Source organism: Monodelphis domestica, chromosome 1, assembly GCF_027887165.1.
Source record: "Monodelphis domestica isolate mMonDom1 chromosome 1, mMonDom1.pri, whole genome shotgun sequence".
In the NCBI taxonomy this organism is placed as follows: domain Eukaryota; kingdom Metazoa; phylum Chordata; class Mammalia; order Didelphimorphia; family Didelphidae; genus Monodelphis; species Monodelphis domestica.
In genome coordinates this window covers 72500607-72520048 of record NC_077227.1, presented here as the reverse complement: position 1 = coordinate 72520048, position 19442 = coordinate 72500607, and the positions used below count along the sequence as shown (strand labels likewise).

General features: G+C 32.4%; 1 protein-coding gene across 4 annotated transcripts in view; it reads right to left on the bottom strand.

Moving 5' to 3' along the window:
- The window catches only part of MAPK8 (mitogen-activated protein kinase 8), a 104124-nt gene that overhangs the window by 4821 nt on the left and 79861 nt on the right, over positions 1-19442 (bottom strand). For 2 of the 4 annotated variants that reach the window (XM_056800676.1, XM_056800673.1), the window contains exons 5-12: positions 16947-17005; positions 16724-16862; positions 9132-9297; positions 5736-5807; positions 3350-3532; positions 3067-3191; positions 2160-2223; positions 474-551 (exon numbers count right to left, since the gene is read on the bottom strand). In XM_056800676.1, the coding sequence (XP_056656654.1) occupies positions 474-551; positions 2160-2223; positions 3067-3191; positions 3350-3532; positions 5736-5807; positions 9132-9297; positions 16724-16862; positions 16947-17005 (886 nt within the window). Of the gene's footprint in view, positions 1-473; positions 552-2159; positions 2224-3066; positions 3192-3349; positions 3533-5310; positions 5383-5735; positions 5808-9131; positions 9298-16723; positions 16863-16946; positions 17006-19442 lie in introns of all 4 variants that reach the window. The other 2 variants (XM_056800675.1, XM_056800670.1) reach the window with 1 other exon arrangement.

The following is a 19442-nucleotide window of genomic DNA, read 5'->3' as shown; positions in this document are numbered from 1 at the left end:
ACATCTGGATTTATAAAGCACCATTGAGTCTTGTCAGCTTCTCCCTCTCACCCTGATATATAATCAGTTAATAAGACATGCAGATATCAATGCTAAAACCACTAGCACATTTTGACCAAAATCACAAAATTACAGAAATACTGAATTTTACAAAATAATTTTAAGGTAAATCATTGTCAACTGAAAATGTTTTGATTATTGGTTCTGTCACTCAATGAAACATCAAATTAGTAGATGTGTACTATAAAGCAGTTTTAAAAAAGTTAAATAGCCTTGAACATTTATATAAATGGATGCATTACATATTGGTGCCCTGACTCCCTCTGGTAAAGGACACTGAACCTTCCTTATGCATATGAAACTGTTAAGTACAAATGGAGTAACTATAATGAAAGAATTAAAGTTTTAGACTCACTGAAAAGTAGAAATAGAATTAATAAGCTGTTTTAAACTGAGCTTATATTGTAACCAACCTAAAGGAGCCGGCTGACCCCGTATAACTCCATTCTTAGTTCTTTCCTCCAAGTCCATAACTTCCTTGTATATCAATTCTGGAAAAAGAGGAAGAAGTTAACAACAGACAAAAGCCAATTTCATACCATAGGTTCATTACTAACAACAAATACAGTAAGTGATATTTTGAACAGGATTTGGAGGCCAATGCTATAAATGGATCTCCTTTAGCCAGATCTTTTAAAGTTGATTTTAGGGCAGTGCTAGGGCAAGAGGTTTAAACCTACAATAGAAAAGACAAAGACTGATCTAGATAAAAATCAGGGCAGAGAATCCTAGGCCTGGTATGTATCATGTTTGATGAGACAGAGTTAAGTGCCCATAAACACGAGGCCCTTTCTTATCTAAACAAGCTATAAAACCTTTAAGTTCATTATCATAACAAACATCAACTTAAAAGTTTAGGTGGTTTCTGATGTCACAATTTTGGATGTGAAAGTTATAAGATAATTAAAAAAAATATTGTTAAGGGATTAGAGGATATAAAAAATGACACAAGAGGAATTTTCAATTGTACAAAATGGAAAAACTTGTAAAAACGCAAAAAAAAATACAGCTTATAATGAAAAGAGAAACTGTTGAGCAGGGGGGAAAACCTTCTTTCAAATATATCTGATAAAAGTTCAAGATAAATAGGAAAAGGACAGCTAGGTAGCTCAGTAGATAAGTGCCAGGCCTGGGGGCAATCTGGTCTCAAAAAGCTTACTGGATGTGGGACCACTGGCAAATTACTTAACCCCCATTGCCTAGCCCATACCACTCTTCTACCTTATAACTAATACTTAGTATTGATTCTAAAACAGGAGGTATGAGTTAAAAAAGAAAAAAAGACATATAGGGAAATGAAAGGATTTTCTAAGATGAGTCATTCTTCAATAGATAACTAAACAAAGGATAAAGTTAACAAAAGATAGGAAAATTATAATCTTATGTGAAAATCACCAGTAAAATAAAAACAAAATAAACCAATTCAAGTTTCATATTACACCCAGCAAATAGGCAAAGATGACAAAAGAAGGAAATAACTAATGTTGGAAGGGTTGTGGAATGTTAGGAAGGTTGATACACTGTTGATATAGCTGTGAATTAGTGCATTTTGGAAATCAATTTAGAATTACCTGAGGAAGTTGTTTAACTGTAAATACCTTTGACCCATAAAGCCTACTACTGAGCATATATCCTAAGGGGATAAATGACAAAATGGTTCCATACATTCCAAAATATTCATAATGACATTCTTTTAGTAGCAACAAAATAAAAATGGAAATAAATTAAGTATCTATCAAATAATGCAGACTAGATGAACAATCTATGGTATGGAATGGAATATTACTGTATCTAAGAAGCAAAAAATATGAGGAATTCAGAGAAAAAAAGGGAGGACTGCTATAAAATGATCCGAAAGCAAAACTAGGAGAAAAGTGAACTACAATAATGTAAAGAAGTACACTAAAACACCAAATCTAAATGACTTATGTCTAATCTTTATTCCAGAGACATAAAAGCCAGTTATGAAAGAAATAGCATGGGTACCTAAAAATCTATTTAGATAGATCTTGCCCAAATGAATAGATTTTGAAAGTAAAATGGACTTTTGGTTTAGGGGCTCCACTCCCTCAAGTTTTTAGTTTTTGTTTTGCCCATACCTTTCCACTCTTCTATTGTGTGCTCCCTTTCATCCAACTGCTTGTCCGGTATCTTTGGTGGAGGCTGTAAGAGATGAGGCAGCAATAAATAACTCAAGTTATTAAAAATTGGGAAATAAGTGAAGAGCTTACAAAGATAAATTCCACTAACACAAGTCAGCAAGTTTGTCTTAGAATCATAACTAGGGAATATTCAAACAACTGTAGGGAAAAAGGAAAAGTTTTGAATCAATTAATGGTCCCTGAGGATTCCTGATCTCACTCTGAGGGAAGTCAACAGTTTACCTACCCTTCTATTACCTCCAAAATTCTAAGATGTCTAGCCTTATTTAAACCAATGGCAATTTACTGTATTTTTTCACATATAAATCAAGACTGTTTAAAACCAAAAATCTTAAATCCAAATATAGTATGTATGCCTTACTTATTATGCCTTACACTTATTCAATTCAGTTCCCTGATCCTTCTAAGGTTCAGACCTAGGGATCTTAGGAGGTTGGAAATATGCTCCAAATTTCCTCTTTTGGGGTGGGGCATAGGAATGGAATGGTAAAAGAGGCTTAAAAATAACAGTTGAATAAGTGATAGTATCCTTTCGTCCCATTCTTTTACAGCTTAACTCACATTAAATAAATCAAAGGACCTTTAGTAACAGAAATTCCCTCCACCCACTTTCTGGAACAACAGCTTATATAATATACTAATTAGATACAAAGTGCTTATACCTAAGTTGTATCTATTAATCTGTCAAAAATAAAATGTTTGATGAATGTGCCAGTCAATTATTTTTTGTTCCCCAAAAGACAAAAACAAAATGATTCCTAACTCACAGAAGGAAAGTGTAATCTCTCTCTCTCCCTCCCTCCCTTTCTCAATATATCTCAGAAACATAAAGAAAAGAACTCACTGCCTCTGCTTCTGAAGGATCATACCAGACGTTGATATATGGGTGCTGGAGAGCTTCATCCACAGAGATTCTTTTAGATGCATCTATAACCAGCATTTTTGACAACAAATCCCTTGCCTGACTAGCTGTAAAAGAAACAGTTTGGGTTACTTCTATATGCATTTCCTTATATTTCCATGCCTAAAAAACATTTAATAAGACCACATGCATTGATATACTAAAATTTATTTGAAATTAATTTCAAAGATCATTCTGAATTTTTGGATACTTAAAAAAAAGATACCTTTAAGTTTGTTGTGCTCTGAGTCAGCTGGGAAAAGTACATCTGGGAAGAGCTTCTCAAAGCTATATCCAGCATATTTAGGTCTATTCTCCACATATGTCCTTACTGTTGGTTGCAATTTCTTCATGAACTCAGGGCATGGTGTTCCAAGTTGTTCAATAACTTTATTCCACTGATCAATATCTAAGATCAAGCAGCTAAGAAAAATACTGGATAGATATACATCAGCTATAACAAATCAAAATGATAAAAATAATACTCCCTAAAATTCACAAGAACAATGTGAAAAATATAAAGTTGTACTACTACACTGAATAAAGTAGTGAAAACAGAAAGAAAAATCAATAAATTAACTTAATATCAGTTGAGGTTTTTATATTGATTTCACTATAAAAACAGATTACTTTCTTACTACAGCTGAATCAAAAAATAGAGACAATAACAATTCATTAAAGGCTACTAAGTATAAAAGGTTCAAAATCATAGAGGGAATGCTAAATTTCCTTTTTTCTAGTTATCTTAAGATCCTGATCACAAATGCTAGTAATAGATTCCTTTCTCTTTCAAATCCAGCAATTATATTTGTTTGACCAGAATCAGTTATTGTAAGAGGGAAATTTCTTGTGTATGTTTATAACAATTCACATTGATCCAGTACTTTGAAAAATGATATATAAATATATGATATATATAATTTTATATATGTATATATACATACATATACATGCATATAATTTCACTGATTATAAAATATTGAATTATTTCACAAAGATTTAATAATAACTGTGGAAGTAAAAAACTACCTTTCAGAGATCAAATATAGAAGGTCCCTAATAAATAAAGTCAAACTATAATGTAGTAAAACTAATTCCTATTCAGGGACATATTAAAAATTCTGCTAAATCCCTGAAAAATACTGGGCCACATACAAATATAGGAGGGGGCAAATGTTTATTTCTATCAGTATCAATAGCTGGCTGGTCTATCAACCAACATTTAGATGATCAGTTGGTGGCAATTTTAAATGGATTTTATATATTATTACTATTTGGCCTGACACTTACAGAGACCTCATCCATCCAGATACAAAGGATGCAACAATGCTGGGGGATGCTAAATGCGTCTCCCCTTCCTTTCTTGTTCACTGATATTACAAAAGAAGTGGGTTCTACATAGTATCCAGATGAAGCTGTATAAATGACAAAAGTCACTCTGGGCACCATGAAAGCTTTCAGATTATATCAGTTGGGCATATATATCCCTAACTACTTTGTGAATCACTAGGGGAAAAGCACTTCCAGCTGAGGCTCACACATATCCAAACGGGACTATGGTTAATAGATCTAATATTACTATACTTTCTTCTAAACAGATGTAAGCATTTCAGTTTGACACAGAAATACAGCTGATTACTGTTAATATAGTAAGTAAAAAAGCAGACAGAAGGACAAAATGTGTTCTAATGAATCCTAATCTAATCAACATCACAAAAAAGCAGCACTACTCAAATATTTAAGATGAAAGGATCAATGAGTTAAATTCAATAAGGGACAACAGCAAAAACAGCACACAGACATAAAACAAAACAAAAAAAAATGTATGACCAGAGGCAATGGACACTTTTAAAATCTATTTCCTAAACACCTCTAAATCTATTCAAGTGAAAGGAATATTAGAAATTCTGAATGAATGCCATGCTTATTGGTTTTGGTTAAATTAATAAATCCAAAGCCCATGATAAACTAGAAATAGATAATTAATTGCACTTGAGCATTTTTTAATGATATGACACTACAAATATAAGAAAGGTCTACATGTGGTCTATATCAGCTGGTGGTATTCTGAAACAGTATTTTAGCATTACCTCATTAATTGTGTAAGAGACAAGACTATGTTACACTGACCAAGCTGAAGTTAATTTTGACCTTTCAAAAACTAGTCTAGGCAAAAAGTAAGGATACGATCTGTACCTGGGAACAAAACACCACCTTTGATCATTTCTCCCATGATGCACCCAACTGACCAAATGTCAACTGAAAACAAAATGCAATGACATTAACAAAAAGGTATTGGCTAAAGTAAAAAACAAAACAAAACAAAACACACTAAAATAAAATCATACACACAATATGATATTTAAATTATAAAAAGCAGTGTCAAATGAAAATGAGTGACAATGAATGGTGCTCTGACTCCCAGCAGAGACTATGTCCTACTGCTAGGTGCAGCCTAAAAAATGATTCAACTTATTATCAGAACAATTTTTGGAAAGATACAACAACAACAAAGCTTCATGTCTATTTAAAGAAAATTGGACCATAAGCACTTTCATGACAGCATTAAAGAGTGAATCACCAATCAAACTGCTGCAGCCGCACAAGGATACAGTCCCTTCCTGGAAAGAGGATTTTGTGGCAAACCATTTCTCCCATAATGCACCCCACAGACCATAAATCCACTATGTTTGTAGCACAAAAGAAGGAAAAGCAAAGCAAAAGGTCATTTAAAATTAAAGAAGCATAACATGATTGCATTATATAAAACTGCTGAAACTTATCACAGAAAAAAAAAAAGAAATGATCTTAGTTTTAATTAATGGAAAGATTCTAAACAAAAGTATTTTCCAAAGAATTTTGTTTGATTCACAAAGGAAAATGTGTACAGCCTTGTAATTAAGTTTTAAAATTTAAAGTGAGAGCTTTGCACAGTTATAGTATAAAGGAACATGGTATGAGTTCTTTGGTATTTTTGGAATATTTGAATATGAAGAAGCAGCCAATAAACTGTAACATGTAATACTGTTAAAGGATATAAATACATAGTCCAATTAAAGAAATCTTTCTTTTGTTTTGAAATTCAACTGTGCACTGCACTTTCTTTAAGTCAAATAAACCAAAAAAGCATGAGCAGAAATAATTTAGCATATTAAAATATTCATTGACATTAAAATTATTTATGTTCCTCTAAGCAGACTATGATTAATTCAAACTATTTCTTCAATAAAACAACAATTTCATATTGAAAAGATCTAACAGTGCTAATGAACATTATGCACAAATTTCATAACAAATAAAAAATTGTCTTAAAATACACATATAAGATAGCATTGACCTAAAATTCTTCAAAAGACTTTGACAATGGCTTTATCCATTTCAATGACAGATCATAAATACTCTGCTATGTTATAACAGGATTAAACATAGTATGTGTTAAGAGTTTTCTTAACCATATTATATAAGAACTTTTGATTATTATTTTACATAAATGACCTTAGGGAAAGATTCATAACTAAATTTAAGGATAATACAAACAACTATCTTTAAGATATCCCAAAGAAATACATTTTCCCCCCTCCAAAACAAACCCCCAAACTCAAATCTATATTTGCAAATTTTTCTTTGATCAAAGAAATCAGTTTTGGATAGAAGTAGTACTAATTCCTTAAACAATGCCATATAATACAAAACTCTTAATGAGTTTCTCTTTAAGAGACATAGTATAGGAAAGAGGAAATAGTTGGCCTTGGAGTCAGGAAGTTAAGATTCTAGTCCCAGTTCTGCAATTAACTAACAATAGAACCATGGGAAGGTTACTTCAGTTCTCTGGTTCTTGGTTTCCTCAGATGCAAAATGAAGAAACTGTATTTTGATTTAAATTGTTTCTTAAGAATCATTTCTCCTCTCCAATTTTAAATGAGATTTCAACTGAAGCTTAACAAAAATAATTTACATATTTAAAGAAAACACAAAATTTGGGGATTTTCACCTGTTTTCAGTAAAACACACAACACACACAGACATACTCGAGGTTCTGGATAGTAAATAAAAGAGGGCATGTAAGACTGGAGCAGCAAATGAGGGGTAAAGGGAGATCAAGCAAAATGAACTGGAAAACTCCAGAAACATCTATATACACTTTTAGAGTTTAAAAGCCCCAGATTCTTTTAAAGGAAAAGAAGGGAGAAATCACAGGCAGAAATATCAACTTTACTTATGCTGATAGAAGGATCTCGGGATGAGTCTTGGTAATTTCCTATGATCATTTACTAAAATGAAATTTAACCTGTGAAGCTGAATAATTTAAAAAAGAGATTTAAAAGAACAGTTCATGAACCAATCCCTAGAGTCCAATTAAGTATCTTTTAATAATTATTTCACAGCTTGACATAAAATATCATGGACTTTTTCTTAAATGTTTTACACATATAGTTTTTGTTGCTCTTCTTTAATGGTTCGCCGTGCTTAAACAAAGAAAAATGTGGCCATAGGTCAGAATAGATGCTTTGTGAAATATAATGGTGAAAAGCTTTGTAAATTCACATCCACATTTTACACATTAATTTTGAAGCAAAAATGTCTCAGCAGTTTTTAAAGGTATAAAATGGAGATGTTTTAAAAATAATTTTTTTTAGTTTACCTTCTATCCCCACCAAAATATGTTAAGAGACAAGAGAAGGGTACTAATCTGAAAACCTAACGCTATTAATTCTTTAAAATACATCTCCTCCCTAACCAAATTCATTGATTTTTATGTCATTAAGGCTTTAAAAATTCACTGGTGGCATATCTTAGAGAAATAAGAATTTACAAGACTCAAGGTCTTTTACCAAAGTATTCTTTTTAATGAAGTTAATTAAATTTAATATGATAGAAATCAAATCTTGGGCACATGATTCTCTACAAATGTATGTAACTCCCTGAACATGATTTCCTTTTATAGATAGATATGAAGAAGTAAAGTTATATCTAACATTTTAGAATTTACTTCAGTATTAAAAGTAAAACTTCTAACTAACAAAAGTTACTTTAAGGGGCAGCTAGATGGCTCAGTGAATTGAAAGCCAAGCATAGAGAAGGGAAATCTTGGGTTCAAATGCATCCTGTGTGACCCTGGGTAAGTCACTTAAATTTCAATGCCTATGCCTTATCATTTTTCTGCCTTAAAACCAATAGACATTATTGATTCTATGACCGAAGGTAAGGGATTAAAAAAAAAAAAAAAGATACTTTATAACTGGTTTCAAGTTGAAATGTGTGTATATTCCTATACATGAATGTGTATGTATATATATATGTGTGTGTGTGTGCATATATACAGATTGTATATATGTACATATATAAACATAGACATGCAAATAAAAAAGTAGCACAAGACCTTCCTTGGAGAATGGACCAACAAAGCTTTTATAATCACTTTGATTTCTTTTGTAGGTTTTATCATATTCATGGCTCTGAGGACCTGGACTTAAGTTGTTTTTGATCCACACAGAGAAAAACATTTTTTAATGTTTTTCATCTGAATTATGAGTTCTGCATTTCTTATTGCCATAAAAAATGCTCAGAGGTTGGTGAAGTTGCAAAGCAAACTAGAAGACTGGAGGAACTGAAACATGCATTTTATCCCTTAAAATCTTACCAGTTAATTTTAAGCATCAAGATTATGAAAACAGGACAATTATCATTACTACTAAATTATCAAAGGTAAGGTTAGTTTTTAAAATGATTATTTCTATGTTATAGTTAACAACATATACTGAAGGTGAAGAAAATTGCTTTGATAGTACTGTTTGTGTGTGTTCACGTTTACACAAACAGGATCCCCAGATTTTCAAACAGTGATGAAAAAAATTAAGAGTAAAATTTCATAAATTCGGCACAACTGCACACATTTATTTTTGAACACTAAAAAGATTATACAGGTTAAACATTTACATTAGAAATATGATGTTCAAAAGGGAAAATAAATTATAACTACATTTCAAAGAAATACTATGTTTGCTGACCGTTTTCTTTGTAGCCCATCCCTAGGATGACCTCGGGTGCTCTGTAGTAACGAGTCACTACATAAGGTGTCATCATAAAACTAGTTCCTGCAGTTCTGGCCAGTCCAAAGTCAAGAATCTTCAAAGTGCAGTCTGATTTTACTACTATATTACTGGGCTTTAAGTCCTTAAAAAGAAACATCATAAATGACTGCTATGACATGTATAAACATTTTGCAGTTCACATTTAAGTTACCACCACCACTTGAGAAAAAAATGTAAAAGGTAGTCAGTCAATCCATGTTTTTTGTTCATTTATCTTACTACAAAAGTATTTCCTCATAAATTTAATGCAAATGCCAAATTCCCCACATATGAATTCTGCATGGAATTTTCATTTGATAAAACTGTTCAATGCCTAGAGTTACTGAAGAAATTAGAAGTGTTTTATACATTGCAAATCAGAATTAGGCTGAAAGATTAATTCTAATATATGGGATTTGGAGAAGTAGTTAAATGGAATTAAAAGTACACACAAGTACCATTATGCTTTAGGACAAAGGTAATAGTTTAGAAAATTTTACCCACTTATGACTGTAATGACATTTATGAATTTAAGCATAATGATGTTTTCAATGGATTTCATTTTTAATCACTATGCATTTATTATTCCTACCACTTAAGAGTCTCCAGCCTGAGTTCATATTAAGGTTTCCAACAAAATCTCCACTACTGCTTAATGAAAACAGTGAGTGGGAGGTCCCTCTATGTTAGTCTATCCATCCAATATTATTCTTTCCCTCACATCATCAGATATACATCTCAAAGCAGCCTAATGTAACTATGAATAGGCAGGTTTATATATCTCTGATTTCTCACTTACAACCTTGAAATTTGTTGATGGCAAAAATTTTATGCTAGCCTAACAAAGCCTCAGGAATTAGGATACCTGCCATGTTGTACATCCACTTAAAAGAAAAATTTTGCTATTTTTTCCCTATTTCATTTACTATTTGTAAAATCTGTCAACAGACTGATTATAACCAACTCTGTAGTTAATGCTATTAGAAAGTATTTTTATGAAAGTCTCTCAAACTTTAACTTTAATGTTCAGTAAATACTATTCTTGCTACTAATTTATAACCCATTAGGCCTTCAGGTCCTCATTTCAGTACTGAAGTGGTGCTGCGCTGATAGCTGTTCTATATCAGATCAAAATTTGAGGAATTAGAGGCAAAAAGATGTGATGAATCTACTCTATTACTTCTATGGATTTACATATTTTGGATTTTAGTTAAAAATTATCAATGATTAGGATAAAAATTAGAAGGGCAAAGTGCCCTAGTTATTCTTTTTAGTGTTCCTATAGATCCCAAAGTGTGTGCATGTGCATGTATATACATACTCACATGTAAATTTTTTAATTTTTTCTAATGTACAATGAAGGACAGACTTAATAGACACATATGATCAGGTAATAATGAAGTTCTATGATGCTAAGTTTAAAGATAAACTAATAACTGAGAAGAGGAAGATATATAAAAAGGATTTTTATTTTGAAAGTATAAAAATCCTTTAATTTTAATGAGTAAGAAAAGTATAAATTTTAAAATTTCAGGTCAAAGTGAAAACACTTCCATGAACCTATTATTTTACCTGTAAGGTAAGACTGATTTTTATGTACAATAATAAATATTAAAAGATAGGAAATGTTGAAATGCCTAGAAATGAACAAAGACTGGAAATATAAAAATCTATGTGATATAATCTGAACAACTGAATAATCTCTTACCTGTAAATAAATGAAACAATATCAAAGGACAGAAACAAGAACATTATATATATATCTATATATCTTTTATGGTTAAGAAAAAAGGGTCAATTTCCCCATGTGTCATGGAAATTTACATAAAGTTAATTATGATAAATTTAATGATCTCAAATAACAACTCCCTCTATTGTGCATGACAATAAACCAATAGCATCTGGGCACTGGAAAAGTTTTATTAAATTTAGTCTTGCAGTTCAAAGTAGGTTTTAAAAAACTATAAATACTAATTAAATGAGTGAAATAGGATACAGACTACAACTATTTTATAAAAAATCTGAAGAGGAAATAACTTACGGGGTTTTTTTGGAGGTGATAGTCCCACCCCCCCAAAAAAACTGAGTTATGTAAAACATTGTATTTCCTCTTTTAATGAATTTTCGAACAGGCTTTCTAAAAAAGTGTGAAAGCATTTGCTACAAATTATCTTCTAAATACAGTGACATAGTAATTTTGGAAAAGCTAAGTCCTAGTCTGAGCTCTGCTACTAAACTGGCTGTGTTAACTTGGGTAAGTAAAGATATTCCATCATCTTTACAATTTGTATACCTGTGTGTTGAGGAAGAATTTCCTAACAATTACAATTATATTCAAGTGAAATGTTGCCTTATATAGTGCTGTTTCCTTTTACTGGAGACCTTCAAGCAATGGCTGGATAACCACTTTTCTGGGATACCATTCTAGTTAAGATATGGATGGACAAAAGAGTTTTGAAAGTCTCTTCCAACTCTTAGATGTGACCCTTAAAATTCTATGCCTTTGACACCACTATAAACTATAGATGGCTGAAGCAAGAAGTTACCAGTATTAATCAAGCTATGATGTTGTTATATAATTAAGTACTGCTTATATCTCTCTCTCTCTAAAAATTGTATTGTACTATGCCAGCCCTTTGCAATTCTAAGAGTTGATCTAGATTGTTTCTTAGTTCAACAACACAATCCAATATTTTTTATTCTCCCTCACCCCAGTTTTGCTTAATTGTGATGAAAGTTACAAAATTAATGCATTGTATTCATCAGGGACAGATGGCCTTTTTTAATAAAAAAAAGAAAGAAAGAAAAGAAAAAATATAAAATGAGATTCCCTCAAAGAACAGTAATAAAATTCTTCCAGTATTAATGAAATGTTTTATATATATATAGAAATAGAAAACCATTACTTACATGGGAGAAATCAACCTTAAGAAAAAAAATGCAAGTCTCTTAAGTGAAATTAATTTGTTGAGAGATTGTGTGACAGTATCTTATGCCTGTCAAAATGCTGTATATGGAGTTTGATCTCTTAAGTAATATTTAATAAACTCATTGTTTATGGTTATGTATTCAATGACAATTACTCATAGTCATTAAAACACCCACCCATACACCCATACCCAAACTTCAGGTAAGGCACTTTCCATAGCAGAAATTGATATGGCAGCTAAGTGGTATGATAGGCAGAGTGCTAAACTTGGAGTCAGAAGACCTGAGCTGGAATCCTGCATCATAAACTTACTAGCTGTGTGACCCTGGGCAAATCACTTAACCTGTCTGCCTCAGTTCTGAGGCATCATGAATAAAATTTTGTTCATAGTAGCACCTATCCTGCTTAGGGGTATTATAGCAAATGAAAAAATATATGTAATGCATTTTTAAAACCATATATAAATATTATTTTTATTTTAAACTGTATATGTCAAATATTATGCTATTATTACTATATGGTCTCTGCTACTGAATATTCTAACACACAAAATATAAACCAGAGATCATCAAGAGGCTGAGGAAGCTTCATCCAAAAGATGTATAACATAATTCAAGATTTAGTTAATTACTGATTTAGGATAGTAGGAAAGACTGCAATGCCACAGACAACCCCCAAATTTGCTCATATTTGATGAAGAGGCAGTATGGTTTTGTGGATAAAGACCTGGTGTCAGCACCAAATCTTGTCATTTCTGAATTCACTACATTGCTTTTCTACATTCTCTTTGGCCACTAATCTAGTTTAGGCCCTCATTACCTTTTGCCTGGATTACTACAAGAGATTACTAATGGCTCTTCCTACCTCAAATTCTCAATTTCATTTTCCAGGCAGTTACCAAAGAGATTCCCCTAAAGCAACAGTTTGACTATGTCACCTCACCTACTCAATAAGTTCCAATGGCTCTGTATTACTTCCAACAGCAAAATGGCTATATCTGCACTCAGCCACTTAAAAAGTTTTTCATAACCTGGCCTCTCCTTATAATTAAAAAATGTTGTTATACTTTGTTCTCCGCTTTCATACTATCTACAATCTAGCTACCCTGGACTTTCCACTGACCCTCAAATATGATATTGTCTCTCCCATCTCAAAGCCTGCGATGCTCTGCTCTCTCACCTGTACCTTTGGCTTCCTTGGTTTCCATTAATACTCAGTCCAAATCTTTGCTTCTGGAGGAACCATTTCCAGCCCTGCCAGATGTTGGTGCTCTTCCCTCTGAGATAACCACATTGATGTTTTCATGTACCTGGTCATTTACATATTATTTCCTCTATAAGAATGTGAACTCTTGAGGACAGGCACTATTTTTTGCATTCCTTTCTATATTCAACACTTAGCAGAGCATCTGGGACATAAATAAATGTTAGTTGACTGATGGAAAAATCTGGATTTACTTCCCACATTAGTACATGACTGATCAAATCTCTTTAACTTTTAGGAATTCCAGACAATGAAGATGTTAAGTTTCAGAGAATTACCAAACTTTACTAGTTGTGCAAGTGCCTCATTGGGATATCTCACACCAATGAAATCACAAGTCCAGTACGTATCTTTATTCATTTTGAAACAAGTGTGCCTGACATTCTGAAAATTCATTATTCTACAATAATATACTGAAACCACTAAGACCTAACTTATTCAAATGTTCAACTTCTTTCCAGTTCTCATATGATGGAATGGGTCATCATCTAAATAAGTGATACCAATAGTTTAAGAAATTCCTCCTTTATTTAACCCAGTAGCTGACATTTTCCTTTAATACTAATTTAGGTATGAAGACAGAAAAAATGGCTGCTTTGGTCTAAAAAGTCTTTACTGATAATTGAAATTAGAGCAATAATTTCTGGTTCTCAATCTTTTTCCTTCCTAATGCCTTTTAGAGAACATGTAAAAGTCAAAGAAAGTGAGAAAAAAGAAGCAAGACAAAAGGATCAAAGAGCCAATGGAAAGCAAAGTCTACAGTACTGAGAAGAGCATGGCATAAGTGGAAAGAGATCTTAGGGATGAACTCTTAAATTTTCTAGATGAATTTCAGTCAACAACTAAGTTTCTCAGTTGTACATTTAACATGCACAAAAGAACTTTATTATTGACGTTTTAGGAGCCAGAAGTTAAACTTATTCCACAGATGCCTTGATCTGATTTTTCAAGCATTGTATAGATTCCCTTTGGTTCAAAAGGCTATGCCAACAAATGGCAAATTTTGACAGTTCACAGTATCTCAGGATTGTAGCTCCATAACTGGAGCCCTTGAGAAACAGTCTAGCCCAGTTCCCCCCACTGCAGTAACAGTCAAGTAAGGCTGCCATAAGAGGGATCTGAGCACAGACCCCCTTTCTCCAGAGCCAGTGTTCTTTCCCCTTATATTATGCTGCCTCCAAGGCTTTCAAGTATAGGTTGAGGAATGATTGCCCTTTGCTAACACTAGGCTAGTTACATTTTGAAGGGTTGGTTCCTCATTAGAAGGCTGACAGGTAGGTGAGTTATTTTGAGTCCGTAGTAATTAATAAAATCACTCTTTAAAGAGTGGAGGGACTATCCATCTCAATGAAGTTAGAGATCTTCTTGAAGTATTCAAGTAAAACTTAACAGTGGAATATCAAACTCTGAACGGATTAAGATATAGGAATTTTTATAATGAAATACAAAAAATAAGTAGGTTTTTAATGTCTTGTTAATTACTATACTCTGGCATGGCTTCAAACTTTTTCAGAAGTATGTATACATAAAAATGAAATGAGTCACAGTTAAAGAAAAAATGGTTATTAGTTAATTTAACTACTGTATTTAATGGAATTAAGCAATATTTTACCTGCTATTCTCTTATTTTGTAGTGAATTGGTAAAACAGTATAAACTTTCTTTGGAGAGGGAAAGGAGGTCAGAAAGATGGATTATATGTGTATGATTTCTCTAGGCAAAAAGAGGAAAAACCTTTCTAAGAAAGTAGAATTGAAAGTGGGAACACAGAGGAAATACCATGAAGGTTTGGAAGAGGTCATTTATAAGAATGATCTTTCCAAATGAGATATCTACAGGGATAACTGAGAAGAGTTCAAACCCCTCTTCCATGAAACCTTCCTACATCACTCTATGTTATAGAAATGTTTTTCTTTTCTCTCATAGCACTTAAAAACAAACAAAAACTATGCTTATGATTTTACAATAAATCATGTGATGTTATCAATACTTCACTGGGGTTTGCCAATCTTCTCTATTTTGCTTTTCATACTGTGCCTTATACATAGTAAGTAGTCAGCAATTTTTATCTGGAGGGCTTTGGATAACTGCTTACTTCTTGGCACTGTATTCTAACTACAGGCAAAGTATCTAGGATGAAATAAATAACCTGGCTGTTGGGCCTGCAAACCTAAGGACATGAAGGAATTGTAAAAATCACAACTTTTTTTGAATTATCAGGTTGCGAGAGGCTGATGGCAAAAATATAAATGTATAGTTAGTTGGGAGCAGTTTGCTATGGGAAGTCCAAAGCCAGTCTGTCAGTCAATGAAATGAACAAATCAAGTTAGAAGCATGGGGAGATCCAAAAGTCACTTCAGATACATTTCTATCCTAGTTTCAACTTCTTCAATTTCAAAATTAAATTTCATCCTTTTCAGCTAAAGCTAGGAATCAATGAAGTTACTCTATCTAAGTGGTCAAAATATACTTCAGAAAAAAAATTTGCCAATTTCATTGGTAAAAACAATACAAAATCATTAAAAGGCCATAAAAAGGTACATAAATATTTTGAGCAATATTATTGATGAAAAATACAAATTTGCCTTAAGGATGCTTCCTAAATTTTATAGTTCACTATGGGTTTTAATGATATGCAATTTATTTTTCCAGTGGCATTTTATTATTCTAGCTTATGCAATGGGAAGGAACAAGAACAACTCTACTTTGCCCAAGGTCACACAAAGAGGTAATGAGACCAAAAATGGATTCTGGTCTCCTGCTGAGCTTACAATTTCTCTTGTTATATTTTTAAAATATTAAAAAAAAGGACATTGTAGTATTTGCAAATGTGGGATACAAAGGAACATCAGCAGGGATGACAATAAAGTACAAGACCAAGCTTGTCAGATATGTTTTTGTCTCAGGTAAGTTATTAACAAATAAATAAGAAAAAAACAAAATCAAAGTTGAAAAGATGGCTCAGCTATTATATATTTTGGTTGATTGACACAAAATGACTCAAAGCCAGATATCTTGCCCACAAAACATCATCTCACTAAACAAAACCTATTTTAAAAGGTTTGTCTAAATTAGAAAAAATCATTTTCCAAAATCTAATGAGCTGGCATTCAAATAACCTGCTATGGAAGCATAAAACCATGAAGTACTTAAATTATGTATACATGCAAAATATGGCACTAGTACAAATCAGTTTCTATACTTTTCTAATTTAATCTATGGTAGCATAGATTTTTAAAATGTATCCATTTGCTTTACATAATAACAAATCTATAACCTATTTCCTTATAAACTGTGAACACAGAATATTAGTAACACAAGTGAATATTTCTACTTACTCGATGGATAATTCCAGCAGAGTGAAGGTGCTTGATTCCACACAGCATTTGATAGAGAAGGTAGGACATTCGTTCATGGTCTAGCTCCATTTGAATGACTTGGCAAAGATTTGCATCCATAAGCTCCATGACTATGTAACTTAAGAGAAGGGAAAAAATAGTAATCAAAATTGCCCTAAATAAATAGTATAATAAAACAAACTTTATAGATAACCACACTTACACATCCTGAAATTCTTCTAGAGACTTCTGTGGTGTGAACACATTCAAGAGGCCAATTATCTGTTGTAGAAGCAGGAAATTTGGAAAAAGTTACAAAACATTTTGTGAAGCTGAATAATTCTGAATAATAAATGCATGGGTTAAAAAAGAATTAAGGATCCATTTCATAATCACCTGCTATCACCTGTTAAATGGTCACTTCTCTAATTTTACTGACTTTGTATAGAATTACTTCATCTTCTGGTGATTTGAGACAAAAAAAAAGAAAAGAAATTTCTCATTCATTTATGAGAATTCTCCCTACCTTCCTTAATGGAATTTGTTTCACTAAAAGCAATGTTTTACAATCTTTTATTTTAAAAACTTATCTGCTAAAAAAGAAAAGGTCTATTAAAAATTCTACTTGAAATTGTAAACCTGAGTCTTGATAACAGGGCTTAATGTAGTACTTCAAGGAAAAGATTTGTTTTAGCATTAAAATGATTTGCAATAGTATTAGCAGCTAGAATTGATATGGTACTTTAAGATTTTTAAAGTGTTTTTAAAATATCCCTGTTTAACCCTGAGAGTTAGATGCTACTGTTGTCTCCATTTTACAGAAGGAAATGAGACAGATAGAAGTCAACTGACTTACGCTGGGTAGTATAGCTAAAAAGTGTCTGAATCTGCATCTAAATCAAGACTTTCTTATTTTAGGTCCAGAGCTCTATTCACTGCACCTACTTACTAAATATACTTATCTCAGAACCCTAACTGATGAGGAAACTCCTCCTACTAACAAAAGATAGTACTTTCTCTGCAAATTATAGTCGTAGAGATTTGTCTCTGAGATAAGAGGTTCAATGACTTCCTTAGGGTGAGACAGCTGGTCAGCTGGTACATGTCCAAGGTTGGACTTGAGTTTGACGTAAATACTCTATCCCCAATTCCATGATGACTATGAGGTCTATTTAAGCAATTATGAATGTGAATGCTTAAGTATTCATTCAAGTTTTACTGGAAAAAGTCAAGAATATATGAATTTAAGGGGACAGCTGGGTAGCTCAGTGGATTGAGAGCCAGGCCTAGAGACAGGAGGTCCTAGGTTCAAATCTGGTCTCAGACACTTCCCAGCTATGTGACCCTGGGCAAATCACTTAACCCCCATTGCCTAGCCCTTACCCCTTTTCTGCCTTGGAACCAATACACAGTATTGATTCCAAGATGAAAGGTAATGGTTTAAAAATAAAAAAAAGAATATATGAGTTTGAATTCTAGTTCTGATATTATGTAACTTGAAAAATCATAAATATCTTAGCCTCTGTTTCACCAAATATGAGTGAATTAGACAATAAATGATCCAATTTCTTACATATGTTATTACTTTCTCCTACTTCCATTGCAAAATGAAAATGAGTCAAAAGCATGATGATACCTTCTATTTCTAAACAGAAAATGGAAAATGTTCTTTTACTTCATGGCTACCACTTAAAAAGGCAAGAGATATTTAGAAAGACCTGAAACCAATCAGGCAATAATAGTTTGTGTCTTAGCAGAGAGCAGCATGAGAAGAACATGGGAAGAAAAGGAGATGTTGTTTGTTCCTTTATCTTCTGAAAATATTCAAAACTAAAGAGGAATAAACATGACCTTTGAGGAACTAACCCTTAGGAGAACAACCAGCCAGTATCTGTCATTACTTATAGCATGCTGCAAAGCTGGGTTCACAGGATTTCAAATGAATGAATTCAAGTAGTAACTTTATGACTAATGATTTTAAGAGCAAAAGACTGCACTGGAAGAAACAAGTATAAAGAATTCAGAGAAATAGGGGAAAATATGAAAGAACAGATATTGAGTGAAATAAACAAGAACAAGAAACAATATAAAAATAAATATGTAGTGAACCCTGATGATTACAATTGGCCCTGAGGAAGGGATGAGAAAAAAGAATCTTTTTGAGAGTTGAGCAGACTGTGAGTAAAAATATTGCACATTCTTAAGACATTTGACTATTTTGTTATAGGGGAAAACTCACTGAATGGGTACACAGAGTGGTATATCTTGAAATCACTATAATATAAAAAACAAAAGGAACCAATAAATTATTAACTTAGAAAAAATTAATGAAATGTCAATTAGGGGAAAAATTGATGCTTTACAAAGAGGATGCATTTTAAGTTCTGTCAGGAAAGTAAATATTCTCTAGCATATTTTTAGAAAGTTTTTCAGGATTAGATAATACCACACTTAAATAAGTTCTAAGTTCCAAAGAATACTGATTATAGGTTTTCACTGTGCCCTTCTGTGTTTCTACCCGCTCTTTGTCCCAATGAAAAAATTTTTTAATTTTTTTTAAATTTGGTCAATTTCAAACATTATTCCTTGGTAACAAAAATCATATTTTATTCTCCCCCCCCCAGCCCCCCAACATTCCTTAAGCCAATGCGCAATTCCACTGAGTATTACATGTGTCCTTGATCAGAACCTATTTCCACACTGTTGATGTTTGCACTAG